At 40.4% G+C, this 23609-nt stretch overlaps 4 protein-coding genes and 1 non-coding gene across 5 annotated transcripts; 3 read left to right on the top strand and 2 right to left on the bottom strand.

Moving 5' to 3' along the window:
• The first annotated feature begins 730 nt into the window (after nucleotides 1-730).
• LOC100843454 (ubiquitin-like-specific protease 1D) lies at nucleotides 731-10645 on the top strand. Its single transcript, XM_010235209.3, has 14 exons — nucleotides 731-1167; nucleotides 2298-2358; nucleotides 4272-4351; nucleotides 4469-4719; nucleotides 5557-5626; nucleotides 6912-6982; nucleotides 7095-7124; nucleotides 7201-7311; nucleotides 8369-8456; nucleotides 9136-9221; nucleotides 9442-9564; nucleotides 9743-9854; nucleotides 9970-10083; nucleotides 10164-10645. The coding sequence occupies exons 1-14, from the start codon at nucleotides 838-840 to the stop codon at nucleotides 10359-10361; spliced, it is 1725 nt and encodes a 574-aa protein (XP_010233511.3). The 5' UTR covers nucleotides 731-837; the 3' UTR covers nucleotides 10362-10645.
• A 545-nt stretch (nucleotides 10646-11190) lies between these two features.
• On the bottom strand, nucleotides 11191-13376 carry LOC100843150 (protein NUCLEAR FUSION DEFECTIVE 6, chloroplastic/mitochondrial). Its single transcript, XM_010233978.3, has 3 exons — nucleotides 13124-13376; nucleotides 12921-13042; nucleotides 11191-11553 (listed from the first exon to the last, which is right to left on the bottom strand). The coding sequence occupies exons 1-3, from the start codon at nucleotides 13285-13287 to the stop codon at nucleotides 11534-11536; spliced, it is 306 nt and encodes a 101-aa protein (XP_010232280.1). The 5' UTR covers nucleotides 13288-13376; the 3' UTR covers nucleotides 11191-11533.
• Nucleotides 13377-14175: 799 nt separating this feature from the next.
• Nucleotides 14176-17771, bottom strand: LOC100842540 (pentatricopeptide repeat-containing protein At4g32450, mitochondrial). The gene is made up of 2 exons (XM_010233977.3): nucleotides 17508-17771; nucleotides 14176-17028 (listed from the first exon to the last, which is right to left on the bottom strand). The coding sequence occupies exons 1-2, from the start codon at nucleotides 17618-17620 to the stop codon at nucleotides 14412-14414; spliced, it is 2730 nt and encodes a 909-aa protein (XP_010232279.1). The 5' UTR covers nucleotides 17621-17771; the 3' UTR covers nucleotides 14176-14411.
• Nucleotides 17772-17916: 145 nt separating this feature from the next.
• On the top strand, nucleotides 17917-23479 carry LOC100845294 (protein farnesyltransferase subunit beta). The gene is made up of 14 exons (XM_003569707.4): nucleotides 17917-18195; nucleotides 18570-18656; nucleotides 18737-18842; nucleotides 19436-19471; nucleotides 19986-20068; nucleotides 20145-20198; nucleotides 20299-20350; nucleotides 20417-20481; nucleotides 20593-20649; nucleotides 20729-20801; nucleotides 21882-21968; nucleotides 22047-22188; nucleotides 22768-22871; nucleotides 23027-23479. The coding sequence occupies exons 1-14, from the start codon at nucleotides 17927-17929 to the stop codon at nucleotides 23270-23272; spliced, it is 1461 nt and encodes a 486-aa protein (XP_003569755.2). The 5' UTR covers nucleotides 17917-17926; the 3' UTR covers nucleotides 23273-23479.
• Nucleotides 20946-21187, top strand: MIR9497 (microRNA MIR9497). The gene has a single exon (NR_127101.1). It is a non-coding gene; the product is annotated as a microRNA MIR9497 (primary transcript).
• Nucleotides 23480-23609: the final 130 nt, after the last annotated feature.

Raw genomic sequence — 23609 nt, 5'->3', positions numbered from 1 at the left:
TATCAATGGATTTTTCTTTAAAAGTTCTTGCTAATGATCAAGGTTTCGTATCATATAACTTACATATTAATAGAGTAATTCTTAATCAAAACTTTGTCTTAACGAAACAAAATACGCCAACCTTTGTGAAAAAAAGTAAGTATCTTTGTATCCAGGTGCTTTCTACCACTTTGGTCGGTATTGATTTTTTTTTATTACTGATCTATGTACTCTGTACTACTCCGTAGTACGGTAGTACTACTACCTTGCTATACCTAATGGAACATTCACTACCCAGGTAACCATAAACCATAGGCTGAGAGTTGCATATCCAACAAAAGTATATGCATTTGCATAGAACACGAAATAAAACGATATGCATCTACCCAATACACAAAACAAAACTACTATGGATTTATTCAAAACACAAAACAAAAAAAGCAGTCCGGGAAAAGAGCTGTCAAAAAAAGCATCCAGGAAGAGCATACCAGTTGGAAGCCCAATAGTGAAACAAAATAAGTTAACCGAATTTTTTTATTTTGAAACTTTAGAAGTTAAGCGACTTCTTGGCAAGCATGGGCGAACAGTTGCCAAGGGGCTGTAGAGTGTATCGGAGAAAAGGCAAATGTTAATCACGGCATTGATTGGACAGACTGCAAATTGTGCAGGCGCCAGGCAGGCTCATTACGCGGTGGCTAAAGAATTCGTAGCCCCTCTCCAAATCTCAGTTTCTGATTCGTTCCGTCTCCTCGTTTTCGGCCCCGCCCCCGGCACTGGACGCCTGGTCGAAAAACCCTCTCCCCTTCCGTTGGATCGCCGGAAGCCTCCGCCATCCGCCGCTGGGCGGAGACAATAATCATGTCGGAGGGTCCTGTGCCCATCGGCTGGCAACCCGCTGTTTCCCGTGGCTCTCCGCCGCCGCCGGTGGAACTCATCGTTTCCTCCTCCTCCTCGCGCGTGACGCCGCGGCCCCCTACGGTGATGCAGACGGACGATAATGACGCTTCCGGCGGCGGTGATGGGGGAGCGGAGAAGTTCAAGGGATTTACTGATGAAGGCCTGGAGGAAAAGATCCGTCGCATGCGCAGTTCCAAGTTCAGTATAGTCGATGGCGGCGAGAAGCTTCGGAAGTTCGTCTGCCAGATGGAGAAGGAGCTTGATCGCCGCCGCGCAGCCGGGCCGATGAAGGTGAGCGAAATGTGGAATTTGCAAAATCGTCTCAGGGGGATGTTCTGGGAACTGCGTACGACTCTGCATGGTTTCTCCCACCCACGATTCGTGCATACAAGGATTATTAGTAGTTGGACTGGGAAGTTTGAGAAGTCAAGGAGTTGGCTTTAATCAGGGATTTTTTAGACGAATTTATTAGGGTTTTCTGGATTTTCCTTTGGGGTTTAGGGCGAGGTTCTGGGTGAAAAAAGTTTTTAAAATTCCTTTCAGATATTTAAATTGCACTAGTAGATAGTGACTGCAAAATGTTATTATATTCGGCTGCAATGATTGCTAAGCATCGTCTCACACCATCTTCATAGATGGTTATATTCGGCTGCAACGGAATGGTGTATTCAGTTGCTGATCCAAGTTCCATCTGTTTTTACAGGCAATTTATTTTGGTTTCAGCAATGGATTTCTAAATTTATAGCCTTACATGGCGCATGTAGATGTAGAATGGAGAACTGTTCTTTATCTGTTTGTTTAGGTGGTTGTGATGGTTGTAAGAGTAGCATGTAGTTGGCCTGGGTACGTCCTCCTTATAAAAAAAAATGTAGTCGCTCCTGGTGGTGTGTTTCTGTTACCATTTAGTAAAGCCAATTTCAGCCTCAGTGTCATGTGTGTCGCTTGAGTAAAATTTGGTTGTGTGCATCGCAAGACGTAGAACCCAAGTTATCTTAAAAAAGGAAAGCTATTTAACCCATTAGTGCTCATGAATGGCATTAGGGTTGGAAATTTGATGCAAGTTGTCAAATCTAGGTTTGTGGTTTACTACATGAAGTGCCACTATCAAAACTAACCTTAATCTCTTGATTAACTGCAGATTTATGCTCTTCCCTTTGATTCCAGTTTAGAAAAGTTTTTTTTTCTTTGCATGATGTTTAATCTTATCTTGAATTTCTGTTGTGAACAGGTAAAGTAGATATTTTGTCTTCACAATTAGGACAACTAACAACCAAATTAAACAATCTTTCCGAACAATCTACCTTTTCTATGTTCTGCAGTGGTTTCATCAGGTCATCCTAACATATTCCTATTTGTCAGCATATATTTCTTCTATGCCCAGTGACCGAATTAATGATTTTGGTTTTCTTTAATTAATGTAGGTCAACACAGGTCGAAGACAGGCGGTGAAGCCATCCAGTAGGGATGATCCCTACGCCTTCAGTAAGTTTTATGCACTAATTTTTCTGTTTGTGTGCAATTGCTTGTCGTTAGTAATGTCGGATGCACATGCTATTTTGTTTCCTTGTACCCATCGGGATAATTGCATGGCTGAAGGCTATGATGTCATTTGCAGGGGTTTTTAATTTTTTAAACTATGGACTGGGACTGGATAATTTTTAGAAGATAGACTAATTCATCATTCTTGTTCGATTGATAATGAATACATGCTGTCCCTTGTATAGGGGTGTCATGGTGTTAGCTCTAGGAAACTATTTCTCCAAGAAACGTTGTTTTTGTGATGACCAAGGAAACTTATCTGATTATCACCAGTACATAGAAATAAGGAAGTAAGCCCAGGTAACAAGAAAACTGACCATTCTGTCTCTGCTTCCCAACTTATACTGTCCCAGTGGGGCCTCTGCATGAACTACACCAAAATATCATCAAATTTGGTGATTATTCTTACCCTCAGATGCTAAATTCTGTTAAGAGGACCTAGCCATATATAGCTTGATGGGAATATCTTTCGTACTTTGTGCCCAGTGACCACAGATAAATTTCGATTCTCACTTCTGAGTGAGCTAAATGGTATCCCGCCCACGATGTTCTGTGCCGCCATGTGGACACAGCAGGGGGACATTCTCGCTCCCGCTGTTTTTTCCTCTCTCTTTTTTTTTAACTTTTTGCTGTTTCAGATGGTTCCATTTCCATTTTTAAGGGGTCGGATTTCTTTGCGGATTTATCTCCTTCACTGTTTTACATGCAATGTAACTCCTGCTATCAGCTGCACTGTGTCACGGCACCTTCGGCTACTCTATTATCACATAGATAATGAAAGGAGGATATAGGTTGGGGCGCGCATTCGTCGAAGAAACATTTGGTGTAGCACCCACTGCCAGCTGCAACGCAAACAACAGATCCGCTAGGAAAACAGCTCAATGTTTCTGCACTGAAATATATGAAAATTGGGTGTAGGTTTGAAAACATGAAAATACGGTAAAAGTGGTTTATACTTTGGATGTTAGGTTCAAAAAGTTTCATGCACAAAAGTAGTCCACCCTACTTTTCTAGGAAAAGGGAAGTTCTTAGACTGGATAGTGGTTTTCATCTGATCTCTATCTTAGATATAGTAATAGTACTAGCTAACTCTGTTTGGAGCTCATGAAAAATCTGTGCTGGATAATATGGATGTACCCTTTTCATGTGAGAGTATAGTTGTGTCAGAAAGGTCAACATGCTAACTACGGGAGCACCACTGTGAATACATAAACTGCTAGGCTTACTTGTTTTGCGCAGTGACATGTCATGAGCTTGAGAAATTATCATTTTACTATTATAAATATAATCTTTACTCTTATAAAAGAGGCAATTGGTGGCGGCGGTCTGTCACCTCTTTGCCTCCTCTATCGATGATAATTTGCATCAAACCTAAGATAAAGTTACTAGCGAGTGTCATTAATATATTAAAGTTTTTTCATTCACGAGCAGTCTAATATGTTTATCCGTAGCAACGCACGGACATTTCACTAGTATCCTATAAATATCTCAATTGGTGGCGGTGGTCCATCACCTTCAGACTGGCACAAACCATTGAGATGGGAGCAGATATGGATTATTTGTTTTGAGACAATAAATGATAATACATCATATTCTCTTTAAACATGTAGTGTATTTGTTTAGTCTGTAGCAACACACGGGTACTGTGCTAGTTGATGTAAACTGCACATCCCTTTTTTGGATATTTTAGCTGGTCACATTACTATTCATTTATTAGGTCTTCATTTTGGTGGTTTTCAATGAAGGTGTTTTCATGCTGGCTGCTCAACACCTTCCGTTTTTCTTGCCTTCAACTGTATGAAGGATGCCATTTATGTTCTGTCTGTGATCAATGTACCTTTGTCATTCTTTTGCAGACAATGATGATGAGCTCAATGGGGGCAGTGTTGCTGGCAAATACCATTATTCTGCTCCACCCATAAAGAGATCAGGCCAGGTGTGCACTTTAGTGTCCCAGAGTCCTAATTTTTTTATGTTACATTTTGTTATGATACTTTTATGACTAGTATTATTTCTTTCTACAAATGTTGTGACTTTTTTTTTGTTATATTAGGTTGCCGGATTAGAACTAGGACATTTTCTCCCAGGAAAACAAGACTGGAAAAGAGCAAGGAACGCAGTGAATAGTGAACCAAAAAATCGTACAGTTGGTCGCAAGATTGCTGATAATGGACGTTTAAATATGGATGGCAGGAAGTTATGTTTGAATACCTGTACCAACAATCAACAGAAAAATGACTCTAATGATGCAAAGAGCATGTCTCGTAAATGGGAAGATGCCACTTTTGGGAGTTTGACCAAGAGGTATTCACTCCTATTTGTTGATCCACTTGATTTGGTCTTTACTTTGGGTAGTAATCAAAATGAGGTATCTTATCTCTTCTTTAGCAGTTTGTCTGTTTCAGAGTCGGGGCAGGAGGGTTCCACTTCCGCTTTCACGACTATCACTTATACAACCAAGATTGTCACTTTGTCCTTGCTGCACAACATTTACACACTATTATATCATTTTGATCTTACATGTTTTCAGTTTCCGTTCATTTACGAATTCTTTCCCGTTCTCTTGTGACTCTGTCAGCTACACTATTTTGATTTCCTTCTAGCAGTAATCACTGGAATTGTTCCAAATGCTGTCCTTCTGAATTAAGTATCTTCGCTATGTCTAACAACAATACCAAATTCTCGATAGAAATAATTCTGGAATCGCAGCCTGCTTTATGCCTTGATTTGACGACGATGCCTTTTTTGTTCATGTCTTCCTAGGGCTGTTGTCATCATTAGGGAATTCCGAGGTTATGCAGTTCTTGTCATGGCACCAACTCGAGTGCACTGATCTTCAATGCTATTTTTTTGTGTGTAGTCCATCACTTTTACATTCTCTGTTGGTCAGAAAAAGTTAGCCAAGTAATCAACTGGTGCTTTTATAATCTGCATACACTGCTACTGTCCTCCAGTGCCCTCATGGCCAACTATTTCGATAACCTGATGGAGTAGCCACGTGGAGTGGATGTAATCTCGTCCTATCTTATTTTATTTGTACGATGACCATAGCTGCATGCATCTTAATTGTTATTTTAAGTAACATCGATCCATCTTTCAAGCCAATTTACATTTCTCTGACAAAAGGATTCTGATCTGCAGGTTGGACTGTTCTCAGAATTATACCAGTGAATTTGAGAGATTATCCAATTGTATTGAAAAAAAAGAACAGGTGAATATGCTGACAAGGGACAACTACTTCACTTTTTCCTTACATGTTCTGTGGTATTTTTTTTGAGTAAATTTCAAGGAATCACAGTTTTTGGGGCAGTCATCTCACCAAACCCCACTTTTTGCTAATTTGCCCGCAGAACCACACATTTTCGGTCAGATGTCTCAACTAGCCAAAACATAGGTTTAACTCCGTTTGATGGGGTTCCTTACAGGTGGGCCCCACCTGTCAGGTGTCACGACGGACCCGAAAATGCGGGTTACCGGGAGGAGAAGGGGACTCAAGGGAGTTAATACGGCTTACCAGGTCGGGTCGGGGGTCCGGTCGGGTCCGATATGGCACCTGACAGGTGGGGTCCACCAGTCATAAATCCTGTCAAAAGGGTTTAAACCTATGTTTTTGGCTAGTTGAGACAATCTGACCGAAAATGTGTGGTTTTGCGGACAAATTATGAAAAACTGGGGCTCGGTGGGACGACTGAGGCAACAACTGTGGTTTTCTGAAATTTACTCTTTTTTCTTTCCTTTGGCTCTCCGTGAACCTGAAATCTTTTATCTGAACTAAAATTGCCCATTTATCATTCAACCTGTTATGATGTAACCTTTTGACTACCATTGCAAAAGTTTTCTTTGTTATCTCACCCATCTCGATTTTTGTATTGAACAAGGAACCTGTTGAACAAAAATCCTGGAACTTTTTTTTTGAGTAAATATCATGGAACCACAGCCTTTTGGATTTTGATTTCAGAAAACAACAACTTCTAGAATTTTTTCCACACAACACAGGTCATGGGCAATCACAAAACCCAAATGGTCCGATCGGGGACTTTTGACAGCGAAACTGACTGACCGGTTGGGCCTGGTAGGAAAAAACTTGAGTAAATATCAAAGAAACACTGTAATTGGGACTTTATACAAGAAAACCACAACTCTTGAAATTCTTATCACACAAACACAACCATAGTGCTAATCGGTTACGAGAAACCCAAACCTCGGCACTCAAAGGAGATTGACAGCATATCCGACGTGTGGGGTCCACATGTCAGCCTCTAGCTCCCAAATAACCCTGGTCCTGGTTTGTTGGCGGCCCAGTCAGATCTCGGTCCAACCTGCCGTTTCGAGTCTCGTTCGACGCCATTCTCTGTCCATGATATTTAATTTATTTTATTAGATGCACCAAATATCGGACATCAACACATGTACGGTCTTTGGATTTGATAATACTTCATCATCACTAATTTCATTGGTTTATTTGCAATTGTTTGAATAAGTCTTATTGTTTTCAGGAAATAGTTTTCTTGGATGACGAAGAAACTGAATCTGCTAAATCAGTTGAAGTTGAGATGGATAATAAAAGGTAAATCGATAACAAAAGAATGATAATGTTTCTGCCATTTACCATTTTATCGATATACTTTAAAATCATGACAAATCATAGATGTTCCATTAATCAAATCTGATTTGTGTAGGGATGAGATACCGATCTACCATCCTTCAAGGTGAGAATTGAGTGTTGTTACAGAGTTATTGTTAGCGACACATCTCCTCCAAAACTAATGTGTATTCTGTCAGCAGAACTGATCTGGAAATTGATGATCTGGAAATTGATGATCTGAGATATTCTGAGATAAAATGTCTTGAACCCGAAGAATATATAAATTCACCTGTTATAAATTATTACATCCAGTAAGTAATTTATTCTCTTCTCTGTTGGTCACATTATCTTCCTCTTCTGTTACTAAGTTGAATGCAGCTGTTAGAAAGTCCAAGTTAACTCATCTATTTAAATGCCATCGATTCAGTGCATCTTACTAGCGTATTTTTCTTAAACCCAAACTGCCCACAAGGTGGAAAATGCAGAAATGAGGTAAAAAAAACACATTTACTCTTTTAAAAAATTTGGAAAAAATCTTAGATGTAGTGGGATGAATTGCCGACTTGCAAATTTTTGGCAAAAAAAGTAAATAAATCAAATACATATGCTGTAAAAAACAAGTATGATCTAAAACATTGTACAGTTTACTTTTTATATGCATAACGCAAGAATAACAGTAATATATTTGTGGCCTAAAATTTTCATGGTACTGTTCATCTGTTGATATACATCATGGAACATTTCAGTGTTTTTCAACGCATGAAAGTGTGCCTTTTGAATTGAGTAAAACACATTTTTTTTCAAGAGCATTATACTCGCTTGATCAGGTTCAAACTCATTGACCCGAGTCAGAGTGGTACATTGGCCTTATTTTGTCTCTTGGTAATACTTCCTCTGATCCATAATAAGTGTCTCAGATTTTGTACAAAGTTAGTACAAAGTTCTACTAGACCTGAGACACCTATTATTGATCGGAGGGAGTAGTAATTTACTATGTTTTCATTGGTATATCAACAGTTATCCCCTTTTTAAAAATGTTTTCTGTCAATTATCTGTAGTATCAGACTTTAGATGGCACTTCAGGACTGCCAGATGTTATGTTTACTTTGAGTTCACTTTGTCGCTAAGCTACCGTAGGGAATAATCATTACCGGCATAATAGTTAATGCATGCACCTTTGGAAGACATTTTGGATGTGTATGAAGGACTAAAGATGTATCCAATTAACTGATTCATGACTTGTGGACATCGGATGCTGTATTTCTTTTCTTGTTTGCATGGTTTATCTGAATAAGCTTCAAAATCCAATAGTATTCTGTGTATTTTTGGATTCACGTTGCCTGTCCATTCTGACTATAGCCATTCCAGGTACTTAAAAAATTCCATACCTCGTGACGACTTGTTCATCTTCACTACATTTTTCTATAGAAAATTTGAAGAAGCACGATTTAGCACGGTATGCTCTTTGATTTTTGTTTGTGTCATTCCATGGTTCGGAGTTAAGCTTAGTTGGTGCATGAGTTGGCTTGATGTATAAACTCCATTGTTCCCATACAGCCATTCAGAGGAAAGTAGGACCCAGTCATGACTTGGTATGGTTCAACTGTGTTAATTAGTATGGTGCACTGTGTTTTATCATTGTGTACTTAGTGCACTCTTGTCATTCTATTCACATAAATCATAGCATTTTAAGTTTAAAAAAATCATACTATTTTGTCCTTTGTTCTATTAATCGTTGGCAGCTTGTTTGAGCTTTTATTACCTTTTTGCTACCATAAGGAAAATGAGCTGATGTATGCAAAGCATGTAAACTGAAAATTTTGGGACATGGTTTTCCAAATTGCAAAATTAAAGGTATTCCTACTTTGACTTCCAGGAAATGATATAACACCTTGGTAGTCCTTTGGATGTTCAATGCTTAAGTTGCAAGTATGTGTAGATTTGAAGTTCTCGACATGATATGTTTAGGAAAGTTGGTGCATATATTTTTCTCTGAAAAATAGCCCACTTCATCATTACTTTCTTATTTAATAAATTGCCATTTATTTACTACCTTTTGCTTGTTGGGATTAGCTCTTATTCACCATCAAAGCTAGTGTTTGAGAACCGCTGACTGACTTGGACATTTGTTTTAGGACTCACAGTTTAGCAGGTTTAGAAGATGGTGGAGAACTGTAGATATTTTCAAGAAATCGTACATAATTTTGCCAATTCATGGACAGTAAGTTTCTTATTCTCTGGGCAATATACAAGATGAATTGGGAAGTGTTTATCTGTTCCTTCACGCAAATAGAAAGTTTGGTAAATATTTGACAAAAGGGTGTCTTTGATGGTTATTAAATGGCATTCTGGTGTTCCCTAAAATTTTTGGCATTCTGGTGCATTTAGTTATCATATATATGATGGTGAATTGGTGATTACCTTGTGTTATTGTAAATTAGGTCGCACTGGAGCTTGGTCATTATATGCATGCCCGCAAAGGAGACAGAATCAGGGCCAATAATTCTTCACTTGGACTCTCTAGGACTACATTCCAGTGAAGAGGTTTTTCAAGTGATTGAGAGGTATGTTCCTTGCCATCCTAACCATTTAAATCCAGACGGCTTATTCAGGACTGGAGCCTGCTGTATTAGCTCCACCATGTACTGTTCCTGTTGAGGAATTAGTCCCAGTGAAAAAAAACTCAATATTGTTAACCTACTTTAGTATTGTCCATGAATTTGAAATTGTATGTTGTCACAGCTGCCTCAAAAAAGAATGGAGCTACCTAAAGAAGGATTCTTCTTACGATATACCCTTTTCTGCCAGAATATGGAGAAGCCTTTCAAAAAATATAGATAAGCAAATTGTTGAGGTAAGAACCTCTAATAATGGTCCTCATGAGTCTTTTTGTGGCTTTACAGTAACTCACCCTTAACTGTGTTTTATGTTTCATTTTTCTAAATCTACCTTTCATTTCCATGTGCCAGGTGCCACGCCAGCAAAATGAGTATGACTGTGGTCTCTTTACGCTTTATTACATCCAGAAATTTATTCAAGAGGCACCCAATAGATTGACAAGACAGAACCTTCGCATGCGCATGGTATAAATCACATCCTTCCATTAATTTTCTTGAATAACAAACCGGAGTCCCTGATTGTTGATGCTCTTCCTGGTTTTTAGTTTGGACGCGAGTGGTTCGATCCTAAAGAAGCTTCGGGGCTGCGGGAGCGAATACGAGCGCTCGTGCTTGATGCATTTCAGAGCATTCCATCAGATGATGGAAACCGAGGGTCAGGGGCCCATTCCGATGATCACTCCGAGTGCCATACGTCTGCGTCCCATTCAATCGTGGTACTTGACTCGAGCGATGAAGAATGAAAGGCGCCTTCTGTTTCCAACAGTTCAAAGATCGTGTTGTAGGTTTTGCATGAGAATTTTTGCCAACCAAGGCTCTGATGGCTGCATATCGGTTGTACATACAGCCGCTGCTAACAGTTTATTCCATGTTGTTTTGGGGACGGTAATTGTAAAAGATGTTTGTACTCGTAGACTGTTATATTTTGGGTGCAGCAAATGATCCTTGTTGCACCCTTTTTGTCTTTAAAAAGGAAGTTTTTGCAGAATGAATATTGCAGCATAAACTGTGGGTTTCAAATTTACATGCACTGACTTGTAAGCATTTTATTCCAACTTTTAGTATACATTTTCTACCTGGTCTACATGATATATTTTCTGAATGCCTTTTCTTTTATTCCGTGCAGATCAAATACGAATAAAATTTCATACTCCCTCCGTCCAACAAAAGAAGTCTCAAGTTTGTCAAAAATTGAATGTATCTAGACATGACTTTGTGTATAGATGCATTCAAATTTAGTCAAAATTGAGACATCCTTTGTTGGACGGAGTACAATTTTGCTATTCAAAACTCTGAATCAACCAACACAACACTAATTGTGGTTGGAGATTTGTATAGTTACTATCTCCAATTCGGTATACAAGGCCTCTCTTAAAAAATCAGTATAAAGCTTAACGAAGTGTTGGACAGATAATTAAACTCCTTCCTTTCATGTATAATTATTGGCTAGTCAAAACTTAGCAAGACACACATTGACTGATTTAAGACGAGACTTGTTTTCTGGTTGAAGGTTAAACTTGCTTTGTGTACCAAACGAGATGGAGTAAATTATTTTCTGGTTGAAGGTGGGTATAAACTTTGCAGAAACCCAGTTTATACCAGTTGAAATGATGCGTGGTCATCATTTTGTATCTATAACTCAATAGTACACTCACGGTGACAAATTGTATATGTCATCAAATTAACAGAAACTGACATCACATGGTACGGGTACGGCAAATTTCCATGAACATCGTCACTGACAAAGATAACTGGCACACGAGCCATCATAAGATTTAATGAGTGGAAACTTTAGTGCAAATTCCTTCAGCAAAAATCCAAGGGTTCCGCAGGGCATGTAGCTAGCGTTATTGGACTTGGCCAGGAAAGGCTAAACTGATAAGCCTCTTGGACGGTGACCCAAATCCCATATTTATTATAGAGTTGTCGCAAACCCTGAAGTTGCAAATGAGAAAAACAATGGGTCAGAAGAGCATAATCACATAATAACAAAGGAAATGGCAGCATTCCATCAGATAGGAGAGGCCACCAAGGCCGACCGACCACCCAAGTAGGGTGGAAAGGGACAGAGCTTAATGAAAGGTATTGCCTATAGTACACATAGATTAAAAATCATAATAAGCAGACATAGTTCAATATGCTCCATATAATAGCATGTATCATGAAAATATGAAAGGCCTGATTACCAGTGTAGTATGTCTATTTGGTAAGGAAGAGATTCAACAACTGATCATATGAACTAACAAAATAAGCAACACCAGTATTTGTCCACAACAATTTAGCAGCAATTTGATTTTTAACAATAGTAGTTCTCCAAAAAGAAATACATTAATAATATTTCTCCAAAAGGAGAAAGCAGTTCGCAAAATGCTCAGACAGAAAATTAACAAAAAATTTACTCCCTCCATTTCACAAAGGTTGGTGTATTTTGTTACGTTAAGACAAGGCTTTGAGCAATGATAACTCTATTAATATGTGTTTTGTCATACATGAAATTTATATCAATAGATTCATCTTTAAAAGTTCTTGTTAATGATCATGATTTCGTATCATAAAAGTTACATATCAATAGAGCAATTATTGGTCAAAGCCTTGTCTTAACGAACCGAAATACGCCAACCTTTGTGAAATGGAGGGAGTATGTGCTTGCAAATAAGCGAGTAAAGAACATTACAATTCTATGCTTTCAGTTCATTCTTAATCAAATGTTGTCGATAGGATACCAAAGAAGCAGTGCCCAACACAAACAATACATTTGCTCACTTATTTTTACTAACATAGAGATATGCATTCTGGATCACTCTGTTCATCAAAATGAAGCAAGCAAGCCAGCAGCAATGTTAAAGTAGTAAATGCCATTACATGAAACTAAAAGGACACATGCAAATTCTATCGAAATTCTCCAAGCTGGTCCATCCGGGGGTTTGATCTGAACTTCAAGACATTGCACACACTAGCCACTACTAGTCGCCTACCACAATCATTCTACCTCAGGCACGGTTATGTTCATACATGAAGTAACATTAGTTTCTACTGTACTTTCTAGCCTGGCCTTGAACAGCAATCTAAATAATTCGAGCTAATGCAGATATACTACAAAGATAATCAAAACTAAAAAAGAACAATTATGTTTAAAAGATAGACCAATCATCAAACCAAACTGAAGTGAGGGAAAAATCAAATTCCGATCTGATTCGCTAGGGCGTCCAGTAGCAGTTGCAAGCATCATCATTTTTTTTTTGCAGGGGTTGCAAGCATCATTAATGGCACTTAGATCCAACCAACCAAGTTTAAGTTAGTACCTTCGGAGAGCCAACCCCAAGAACCGGGTTTAAGCCCGAGCATGGAGGTGAGCAGTGCCGACGCCGTCGCGCTGTGCAACGGCATCAGACCCTGCACGCCGCCTAGCGCCGCCACCGGGACCCTGCGCACGACGACCGCACCGAATCTGAGGAAACCATACTGTACAAACACAACCGATGCGAGGAGGAAAAACACAAGGTACCTCGAGATCGCGAGGCGCCGGCGCGAGGCACGCGGCAGAGCAGGGGCCGCCAGCTCCGGAGACTGAGCCATAGCCGTGCGGGGAAACGCTCTGGAAAGAGTAGATGGGGAAGCGGAGCGCAGCCCCGCGAGGGCTCGCCGCGCGCCGCCAGCCGCCGTCGCCATCGATGGGCTCTAAAACCCTCGTCCTTGTCCTCTTTGGGCTTCTTTTACAGGGTTGAGGCGCGGGCCTGAGTGACGGAGAGGCTCAGGTTCACTGCACCCGGTCTATAGTCTATACGGCCTAGCTGTCCACGTTTAGTTCCTCTAAAAAAGACCTGTCCACGTTGAGTCTTTTTTCTAGTTAATGCATAGTTTCTCTGAAAAATAAAAAAGACCTATAGGTCTTTGCTCCATTGTTGCTTTGTTCCACAGAAAATAAAACTGCATAGTTTCTCTGAAAAATCTACTCCCTACAATCCAAATGAGCACTGCTTGAGGCCCATTCTTGCTAGTGTGTTATACTTGTACTGTTACTAAGCCATGTTATTCATATGTTGTCCGTGTCCTCGATGGCCTAGGGCATGTTTGGTTCAGAGCCACACTTCCAAAATTTGTTTCAAGTGTGACAGTTAGGTTAAACTAGTGTTTGTTTGACATCAAGTGTGATTTGCCTCATTTTCCGAACATTCTGCCTCACATGTCATACACTCGTATTTTTGTCAAAGTTTGTCTAACTTGTGACAAGCAAATTTTCCACGACATTTTTTGTGGCTGACCGCAACTTAGTAAAAATACTGTGGCAAGTTAAGGTTATCAACCAAACATGTCCTTAGTCTAATGGTCCTCGCACTTGAGCTCACCACAATGTTAACTTTGCTTCAATAGAGCTTCAAGTCGCTCACACCTGAGAACAATATTGGCTGTCGGTTCAGTCCGGATTTCTTTTGTAAAGAAAGGTACATATTCCTATAAACTGACCTTTTGTAACTTGTCAAAAAACATATTTTTAAGTATCAGTTTCTTTTGACGAAAAAAACATGCAAGTATGCCCCTATAAAAACACTGGAGTTGTAAAGAGAAGGGGCATCATCAAATAAATGCTTCAAGGGTAAATGCTTGAATTCCAGGGTAGTAGAACACTAAAAAAGGGGTTACATGGACGAGAAGATGGAACATGTCCCTGCCATGAAACCGGTTAACTAAATGTTTCGTAGGAAACGGCATAGCTTCAGGAATCAGGATTTACACAACCTATTGTGGTTTGTACCTATTAAAACTGGTAACAATGTAGATTTGTAGCATTCTTTTTACCAATAATCATTGCATGAGCACACACCATTTTCAAAATGGTGGAACCTCTTTGCGTCCCTTGCAATGATCTGACGGCCAACAAGTTTAGAGATTATCTTGAAAGCAGTGTGGCAATCCCCGCAGGAGCGAAGATTCTTTATAACCCGGATAGGGGAACGGACAGCGCTGGTTATCAGACCATAACTAACAGCTAGTCTCTCACTATGAGCTAGCAAGGCGTCCTCTTTAGTTTCTTGGTCAACATCGTGAAGTACAAATCGGGTATCCGCAATATAGCCAGCCTCCTTCATATGAGCAGACAAGTACCTCAGCTCTTCATAGATCCTAAAGGTTTCTGGATGGGATCGATCCCCTGCTCTGTATTCATGAACTTTGCTCCTAGCTTCAACAGAATTCGCCTTTTTCCTTTCTTTCTCCTTTGCAAGGTCTGACGCATTTATTGGGAAAAGACCCATTTTAGACTGCTCATTAAGCCTAGAAGGATCCAGGCATTCTATAATTTGAGCACAACGATCTCCTAGCTCCATAGAGCCATTAAGTCGACACATATTCATCAAACTTTCCCAGACATCAATGCTTGGTTCCACAGGCATCCTTTCAATAAACTCACGAGCTTCATCAAGATAGCCAGACTGCCCAAGCATACTAACAATGCTGGCATAATGATCCATGGCAGGAGTTATACCAAAATCTTTCTGCATTGATTCAAAATGTAACATCCCCTCGTCAACAGATCCCAAAATTCCACAGGCCAAAAAAACATGTGTGAACATGCCAGGATCTGGCTTATCTCCTGTCTGCTTAAACTGATCAAAAAAATCAGTTGCTTCTTCACCAAGACCATTATCCACAAACCCTGAGATTATAGTGCTCCAAGATGTTGCATCATGCTGAGGCATAGTACTGAAGAGATTCTTTGCATCTTCCATAGAAGCGCATTTAGCATACATGTCCAAAATCTTGTTATTAATAACTGTGTCAGCTAGTCCTGATCGAGATATTTCATTATGTATTTTTCTTGCTTCAGCGAGGGCAGATGCATCAGGACATGCTTGCATCAATTTAATGTATTGAGGAGCATGCAGTACAATGCCTTTTTCTTGTAGCACTGGCAGAACTTCCAAAGCTTCTTTTACTTTCCCATCTTCACATAATTTCTCCAGTTCTTCAATAGTACCTTTGGGTATGCCACTGGCTTCATCAGACACTTCAGAAGGTGATCCTTCATTTGGCTGACTGCCAGGTAGTGAATGATGAAAATACATGCCATCTTGATAGGGTGTACTGTTCAAGTTATTCCCACCTAATGTGATAGGTTGAGTATCCAAATGCTTTTCTTGATATATTCCACGAGGGTTGCGTTGTAAATCTGTGTTTACATTCATTACATACCCTCGATGATTTCTCTGTGAGTCAACTTTGTTAGTGGCATAAGGGATCTGGTATGCTTGTGAAGCATTGTGTCCAAAATGAACTTCGTGTCCTTGCTGAAATCCTGGAACGTTCTCCTTATGGAATCCACTAGGATTTGTATACGGCGAGGCAGAATTTCCAGGCCCATTTGCATAATCACTACCAGATCTTTGATCAACATTCTGTTGCTGAAAGACTTGCCGACCATTTCCAGTTGAGTTTTGATATGATTGTTCTGAAGAAACGTATCCATACTGCCTACTAGTATCACTCTGCTGGTAACTTTGGCTGTTGTATCCAAAGCTGTGTGTGTCATATCCAGTGCCATTGTGTTGTTGATGAGTATTTTGTGGATGCCCGTTAGGACTTTGATGATTGTATGCACCATCGGGCCCATTGGGTCGGGTGGCATTATATCCAAAATTACCACTGTGGCCTTGCTGAAATCCTGCAATGTGCTCCTTATGGAAATCGCTGGGGTTTCGATACTGTGAGTCAGAATTGCCAGGTCTACTTGTGTAATCACCATCAGATCTTCGATCAACTTTCTGTCGCTGAAAGACGCGCTGATCATTTCCAGTTGAGTTTTCATACAATTGTCCTGAAGGGCCATATCCATACTGCCCACTAGAATAGCTCTGCTGGTTACTTTGGGTGTTGTATCCAGAGCTGTATGTGTCATATCCATTAAGGTGACGATCTGTTTGCACCTTATCATCTAAAGAAAGGCCATTAGTAGCTTGTGCGCCATTGTGCTGCTGATGAGCATTTGGCAGATCGCTCTTGGGGATTTGGTGGCGGTACACACTACTGCCCCCATACGGTTGCCTGGTATTATATCCAGGTGTCTCGTTATTCACTCTTGTATCGGTATAGGGCTGGTGACTATCTGGCAAGTCATACGATCCACCACTTTGGTAAGGTTTGTCAGTATTGCGTCCATAATGTGCATTGACACCACCACCAACACGCACACCTTTATTTCGATCAGTGCCTTCTGAAAAATCAGCTGAAGGGAGATTCCTCTGCAATGTGTGGCTGAGATGACCAGCTGAGTGATTTGAGTGTGCCTCTCGGTAGTTCTCTACATTCTGCGCTCCCCACTCACGGCGATAGTCTCCATCAATTTGTTCGGATGCAAGATTGCCAGCGCCACGATATGGAACCAAAGAACGCTGACACCCTCTTTCAGTTAGGAGACTGCAACAGAATAGCAAGTGAATATCCAGGCAAGAAACAGGCGTTTAAGAGAAAATCAACATGGACATTTTCAGGTGCAGAATAGCAAAAGAAGCAAGTGAATATCCAGGCAAGAAATAGACGTTCAAGAGAAAATCAACTTGGTCATTTTGAGGAGTCAAAACATTATGGTCGGTTATGTGAACATTGAAATTACAAATAGGGATTGAAGTAGCAAGCTAGTTTCAGCATGCTGGAACTGCAGAGCACTTTCTCTAAGATGCCATGAGTGCATGTATTTTCTATTTTTTGCCATTTCAAGCTCCAATGGAACCATGAGCAAGTAAAATTCATATGTGGCTTTGTTTCTACCACAAGTGGTCACAAGTTCACAGAGAGGATTAAACCGCTGGATACGAACGCTACAAACTACACAAGATTGGTGAACAGACAACGAATCGTCGCAGGAATTGACAAGCTACCGAAGCGGCGTGCGATACCTGGTCGGCGAATCGACGCGCCGGGCGGGGGAGACGAGCGCGGCTGCGAGCTCGCCGCGAGATGAGTAGCGAGCGGCGAAGAGAGCCCTGCGCGCTCCAACCATGGCAGCCATCCCCTGCCTCTCCCTCAGCCTGCTCCTCCTCCTGCTGCTGTTCTGTGTCCCGCTAAAACCCTCGCCAGGACGAAGAGCCCCAGCCGCCAATCGAAGAGAGGCTGCCCAACGGTGCGGCGGCGGCCGTGGTGCGGTGGTGGGAATGACGAATCCGCTCGGGCTCGGGACAGAACAGGTATAGCACGGTCTAGCCAGGAAGCTGGGCTGGTCCATTGGGCCTTATTGGATACAAAACTGGGCTTGCCACTTTCCCTGATGACATCAAAGTTCTTCGGTGAGGGAGGCTTTCCTTAAAAAAGAAAAAACATGGTTCGCGTTTCCCTGAGATCCGCGAGGCGGCACAGAGACAGAGCTCGCAGCCGCAGCCAAGCGACAGCAAGACCTCCGCCCGCCGCCTCTATGGAATCCTCGTCGCAGCCGCCGCCTCTGAGCGGGGCCGACCAGTCGGAGGACGGCGCGACCGCTGAGTTACCCCGGCTCACCGTGACGCAGGTGGAGCAGATGAAGGTGGAGGCGCGGGTAGCCGAAATCTACAGCGTGCTCTTTGGTGCCGCGCCCAACACTAAATCTGTCATGTAAGCAACCCTAGAGCACGGTCAGTACTTCTTTTTTTAGTTACTATTACTGGCCCGCTGGTCGCGGTGCTTGCATCCTGTAGTGGAGTGGCGGGTTTGGATGCGAGAGACAGGCACGGTTGGGGCGGAGATCAGAAAGTTTCCTTTGTCTTCTGCTAGGAATTGGAAGTTCACTGACAAATTCACCAATATAACAGATGGAGGCAGGGGTTGCTGGGTTATGGTACCAACATTTTAGCTCATAGAAGCTCAGTGCTGCCAGTTAGGTCTTGTAGGAGTGTGCCTTTGAACTTCCGCAAGCACTGAGTTGAGATTATGATTTTCTTCACCTCCTTATTCCGATTTCTTATACCGGGAGTTGTTCTCTGCTGCAGGTTAGAGCTGTGGCGCGATCAGCATGTCGAGTATTTGACGAAAGGGCTGAGGCGTCTTGCACCTAGCTTCCATGTGCTCGATGCCAAGTAATGCTTCTCCAGTGTTAAATTAACGTCTGTGCCGTTCTTGGTTTAATTTTTCTGATAATTTATCTTGAGTGTTCCAGTCGACCTTGGTTGTGCTACTGGATGGTTCATGGACTTGCTTTGCTCGAAGAAACACTTGACGATGACCTCGAGCATGATATAGTGGACTTCTTATCTCGATGTCAGGTTTGTTGATCTGCTACGACACAATTGTCTGATATGCTGTTACAGTTTGAACTTCATTTTCTTAACTACTTATATTTTAAGATATTTCTGTTGACAAGTATACAAGCGATTTTTGTAAGGCTTTGTTTCATACTTTCACTCACTATTTGCTGAGATGAGAGCAAGATTGAGTGGCAAAACAACTCTGCTAGGTTGCTTGATGTTAGGATAGATATTCTCATCCATTGCATACGTCCATTTTAAAAATTAATAAGTCAGTACCTGGGATAATAGATTCTGTTTGCTCAGGGTAGTAAATGTTAAAGCTAATGAACTATATAGCCTCGTGCTTTAGTTGAATCGTGTTGCTTTATATACAGGGATGGTACAAGAAAATAACCGTTAATTTTGTTCTGTTTTGGTCGCTTAATGTTACCCCTTCAAGTTTTTGAGCCAATATATATTTTTTATATGTATTGGGTGGTAATTGAACAACTACCTTTTCTTTTCTTTTTGCCAGAAACCAAAGCACTGAAAATATCCATTGCACATACAGTGATTTCTTAATGTTTCATTGCCATTTGGTTGCTTATGCTGAGTTGTATTTGTTTCAGGACAGAGATGGTGGATATGGTGGTGGACCTGGGCAGGTTTGCTCTCACTTTAAACTTATCAAGTTCTCGATGCTTGGATAGGGTAATAGCTTTGGGTTGGTTAATGTTTAGACTGGGTCTTGAAATGAGATTCTAGGCAACCATGGAACTTGGAATAAGTCATGTGAATGCTGGGGTATGGTCGTGTAGAGATATTGGATATGACATTTACCTCAATTTTTTATTTCAAAATGACTGCTTAGACCAGTCTAGGCTACTCAACTTGTTCACAGTAACATAGCAATCAAGAAAATAACATCCACAACCAGTTTAACGTGATGAACCTTTGATATCTTTTTCATATATAATATGTCTTTGTATTTGGCGAAGGGCCTCCTGTAGTTTGCAAAGCTAACTTTTGTTTCTCCACTTTTGAACGTTTAGAGTATAGCATTAATCTTATTTGTTCTTTGATCTACCGAATTTTGTTCATGTATATTTACTTGTTTAAGATGGTAATTGCTACTGCCCAATTTGAAACTCATCCTTTTTGTCACCTTCTGTTTGGCAGTTACCTCATCTCGCTACATCGTATGCCGCTGTAAATACACTTGTGACCATAGGGAGTGAAAGTGCACTATCATCAATAAAAAGGTAACTCTATGTTAGCAACCAGGGACATGTTTTACATCTGTGTCATTTTGTTAACAGTTTCTATTTTACCAATCAGGGACAACCTGTACAAGTTTATGCTTCAAATGAAGGATGAATCAGGTGCTTTCAGGTGTGCATTTCTCGATAGTACATAAGTCAAGAAAATATTCTTTCCATTTGGAGCTCCTTCCACCTAATGTTTATTACTCCATCGAATATTCTTCAACCAGAATGCATGAAGGTGGTGAAATTGATGTCCGTGCTTGCTATACTGCAATATCGGTGAGTTTCTTGCAGTCCTTATAGTTTTTTATTACAGTTCTCAAATATTAATCTTGTTGAGATTAGGTTGCCAGCCTTCTAAACATTCTTGATGACAAACTGGCGAAAGGTGTTGGAAATTACATAGCCAGGTTAGCTTTGGTTAATGTGATTTTCAATTTTGCAATTGTTATACATATGATTGGTTGGTTCACGTTTCCTTCTTCTATACAATGGTTAATTTATACACTAAATGCCGCCAGGTGTCAAACTTACGAAGGTGGGATTGCTGGGGAACCTTTTGCTGAAGCTCATGGTGGGTATGTTTCTAAGGATGGTCTTCATAATTTTCTGGATGTATTTTTGGGAACTTTATGTAAAAGTTGCTTTGATAATAAGGTACACTTTTTGTGGGCTGGCTGCAATGATCCTGCTTAATGAGGTGGAGAAGCTCGATTTGCCTAGCTTGATTGTAAGACAAGCCCTATTACCTTATTCAGCTTTCCTTCGTGTTTGTTCATTTATTTGAACTTAGTCCTTTTGGTTTGAAATCAATTATATAAGTGGAGTAAATGTATTATATATTTATTTTAACATCTGATTCTGTAGTTATTACTCCCTCCTTTTTCTGAATACATGGTGTATCATGTTTCTTAAGACATGGCTTGGACCAAGAATTACTTTATTTTATATGTGATGTAATATGATACGAAACCACAATTTTCAGTAAGTAGTTTTGAAGATGGATCTGGTGATGCAAATTTCATGTCATAAACCCACGTATTGACGAAGTAATTTTTGGTCAAAGCCTTGTCTTGACTAAATCTTATACACCCTGTATTGAGAAAAATAGGGAGTATTAGGAAATAAAGAAAGATCCATTTCCCAACCCTCAACTGCCTATAAAATTCTCTCGGTTCATACCCTGAATGATCGAAACCATCCTCATTACAACTTCTGGTAGTTTCACAAGTGGCTTTAGCAGGCATGGATGCCATGTGTTCACCACGTCACTACCACATCATCATACGAATAACTAAACAGAGAGAAATAGAGGGAGAAATACGATGGGGGGTGAATAGTGAGAGCTCAATGTGGTTGTAACCCAAAGAAACCCAAACCTTACTCATCTAGTCAATGTGAACTGATTTGTTTGATGGCATGACACAGCCAAAACCACTTGTGAAACCAGACAAGGTTGTAAACTGAACGGTTTCGATATTCAGTTGTTGCAACTCTGATGGTTTTAACGTTCAAAGTTGAAAAGTGGACTTCCACGAGAGTTCACTGTTGAAATGTACTCCCTCCGATCCATAATAAGTGTCAGAGATTTAGTTCAAAATTGTACTAGCTTTGTACTAAATCTCCGACACTTATTATGGATCGGAGGGAGTAGACTTTTGAGAAAGTTTTCATTCTTTTGAAGTGGATTTTTGTGAGTTCATGTTGAAAAGTGGACCTTTTCCTAGGAAATATGTCAGTTTTGCTTTGTCACCTAATTTGTACTCGCAGCATTATTTATTACAACGCTAAGCAGACCTTCACAATTCAGGGTTGGGTAGCATTTCGTCAAGGAGTGGAATGCGGATTCCAAGGACGGACTAATAAACTGGTTGATGGCTGCTACTCCTTTTGGCAGGTAAATACCACTATTGTATTTGATTTTCCTTGCCACATGCTCAGCTACATGTATGACAGATGTCTGCTTTATGTCCAGGGAGCTGCTATTGCTTTAACACAAAAACTGATGACAGTTGTTGATAAACAATTGAAACAATCATATTCAAGTAAATCATCATCAGGAGATAATCTTTGTGGGACCAGCTCATCTGGGTATGCTTCAGAAAAATCTACTAATGGTATGTATTTATGCTCTATCTTATTATGGGATTTTTTCTTGGAACAAGTGTACTTTTGTTTATTAATAAGGCATGCCTTCAAATATCTCTTAAAAGGCTGCCTTCAAATATCTGGTGAAATAAATAGATTACTTGGATTCCCTGTTATCGGTACAGTAAATACCCTGGTTCCGTATATCTTGTAGAAACAATATAGTAACATTAAGGATGCTGGTATGTTTCTCTGTTGGAATTGTGATGAGTTGGGGTTCGATAATATTCATAAGTTGTGTCTATGCTGGTATCTTTTAGATATTGGTAGTGTTTTCTTTTTCAATTTTGAAGTGCCAGTTCGTCAGTACCATATTCAATTATTGATAAGTAGTGTCTACGATTGTAGTTGTTTGGTATTTAGCGTCGATGTTTGGTACCTTGTATATAGTTTGGTAAATTTTATACTCCCTCCGTCCCAAAATAAGTGACGTGGAATTGTATAGATATTTTGGACGGAGGGAGTACACATTTAGAATGTTTCATAGCCTATGTTTCATACTAGTGCTTTGATTTATGTCACCATTTTTGTATTTTGTTCTGAAACAGTGGATTATGCGAAGTTTGGATTCGATTTTATAAAGCAGAGCAATCAGATAGGCCCATTGTTCCACAACATTGCCCTGCAGCAGTACATCCTGCTTTGTGCACAGGTGAAAAAACATCTTATTTCTTCCATAGATGGATGTATAGAGTTTCTATTCTCAGAACTTAAAATATCCGAATTTCGTTTTGTGATGAGCTATAATTTATTAGACATGAAGTTTCAAATCGAAACTGAAAATACATCTGCTGTTGTAACGCACAGGTACTGGAGGGAGGATTGAGGGATAAACCTGGAAAGAACAGAGATCACTACCACTCATGCTACTGCCTTAGTGGCCTCTCAGTAAGCCAGTACAGCGCAATGACTGATTCCGATTCGTGCCCTTTACCGCAGCATATGCTTGGACCGTACTCGAACTTGCTAGAGCCAATCCATCCACTCTACAATGTTGTACTAGATAAATACGATGATGCCTACGAGTTCTTTCGAGAGAGTGATCAAGTATAGGCCTCAACTTTTACAGATGGCTAGGACAATGTATGCTTTGCACGGCTACTGTAACATCCTAAAGCACTAGAGATATTTTTGCAATGTGTCCGTTTGTTGTATAAAAGCTGGCATTTGAATGTTCATCAGATTGCTGCAAAAACTTTGTCTACCTGATGGGAGGTGAAGCTAAGTGGCAGTTAATGAGATATATTAGCGAAGTGGCAATGCATAATTTGTAGTAGATCATTGTGGGGACAGTGGTGCATGAAAAGGTAAGGCAGGTTGCAACCCTGACATATGCTCCGGGCCTGCCTTGGACCCACATGATGTTATGGTGGATCTGTTTGGTTTTGTC

Source organism: Brachypodium distachyon, chromosome 2, assembly GCF_000005505.3.
Source record: "Brachypodium distachyon strain Bd21 chromosome 2, Brachypodium_distachyon_v3.0, whole genome shotgun sequence".
Classification (NCBI taxonomy): Eukaryota; Viridiplantae; Streptophyta; class Magnoliopsida; order Poales; family Poaceae; genus Brachypodium; species Brachypodium distachyon.
This window is presented reverse-complemented; position numbering and strand designations above follow the sequence as displayed.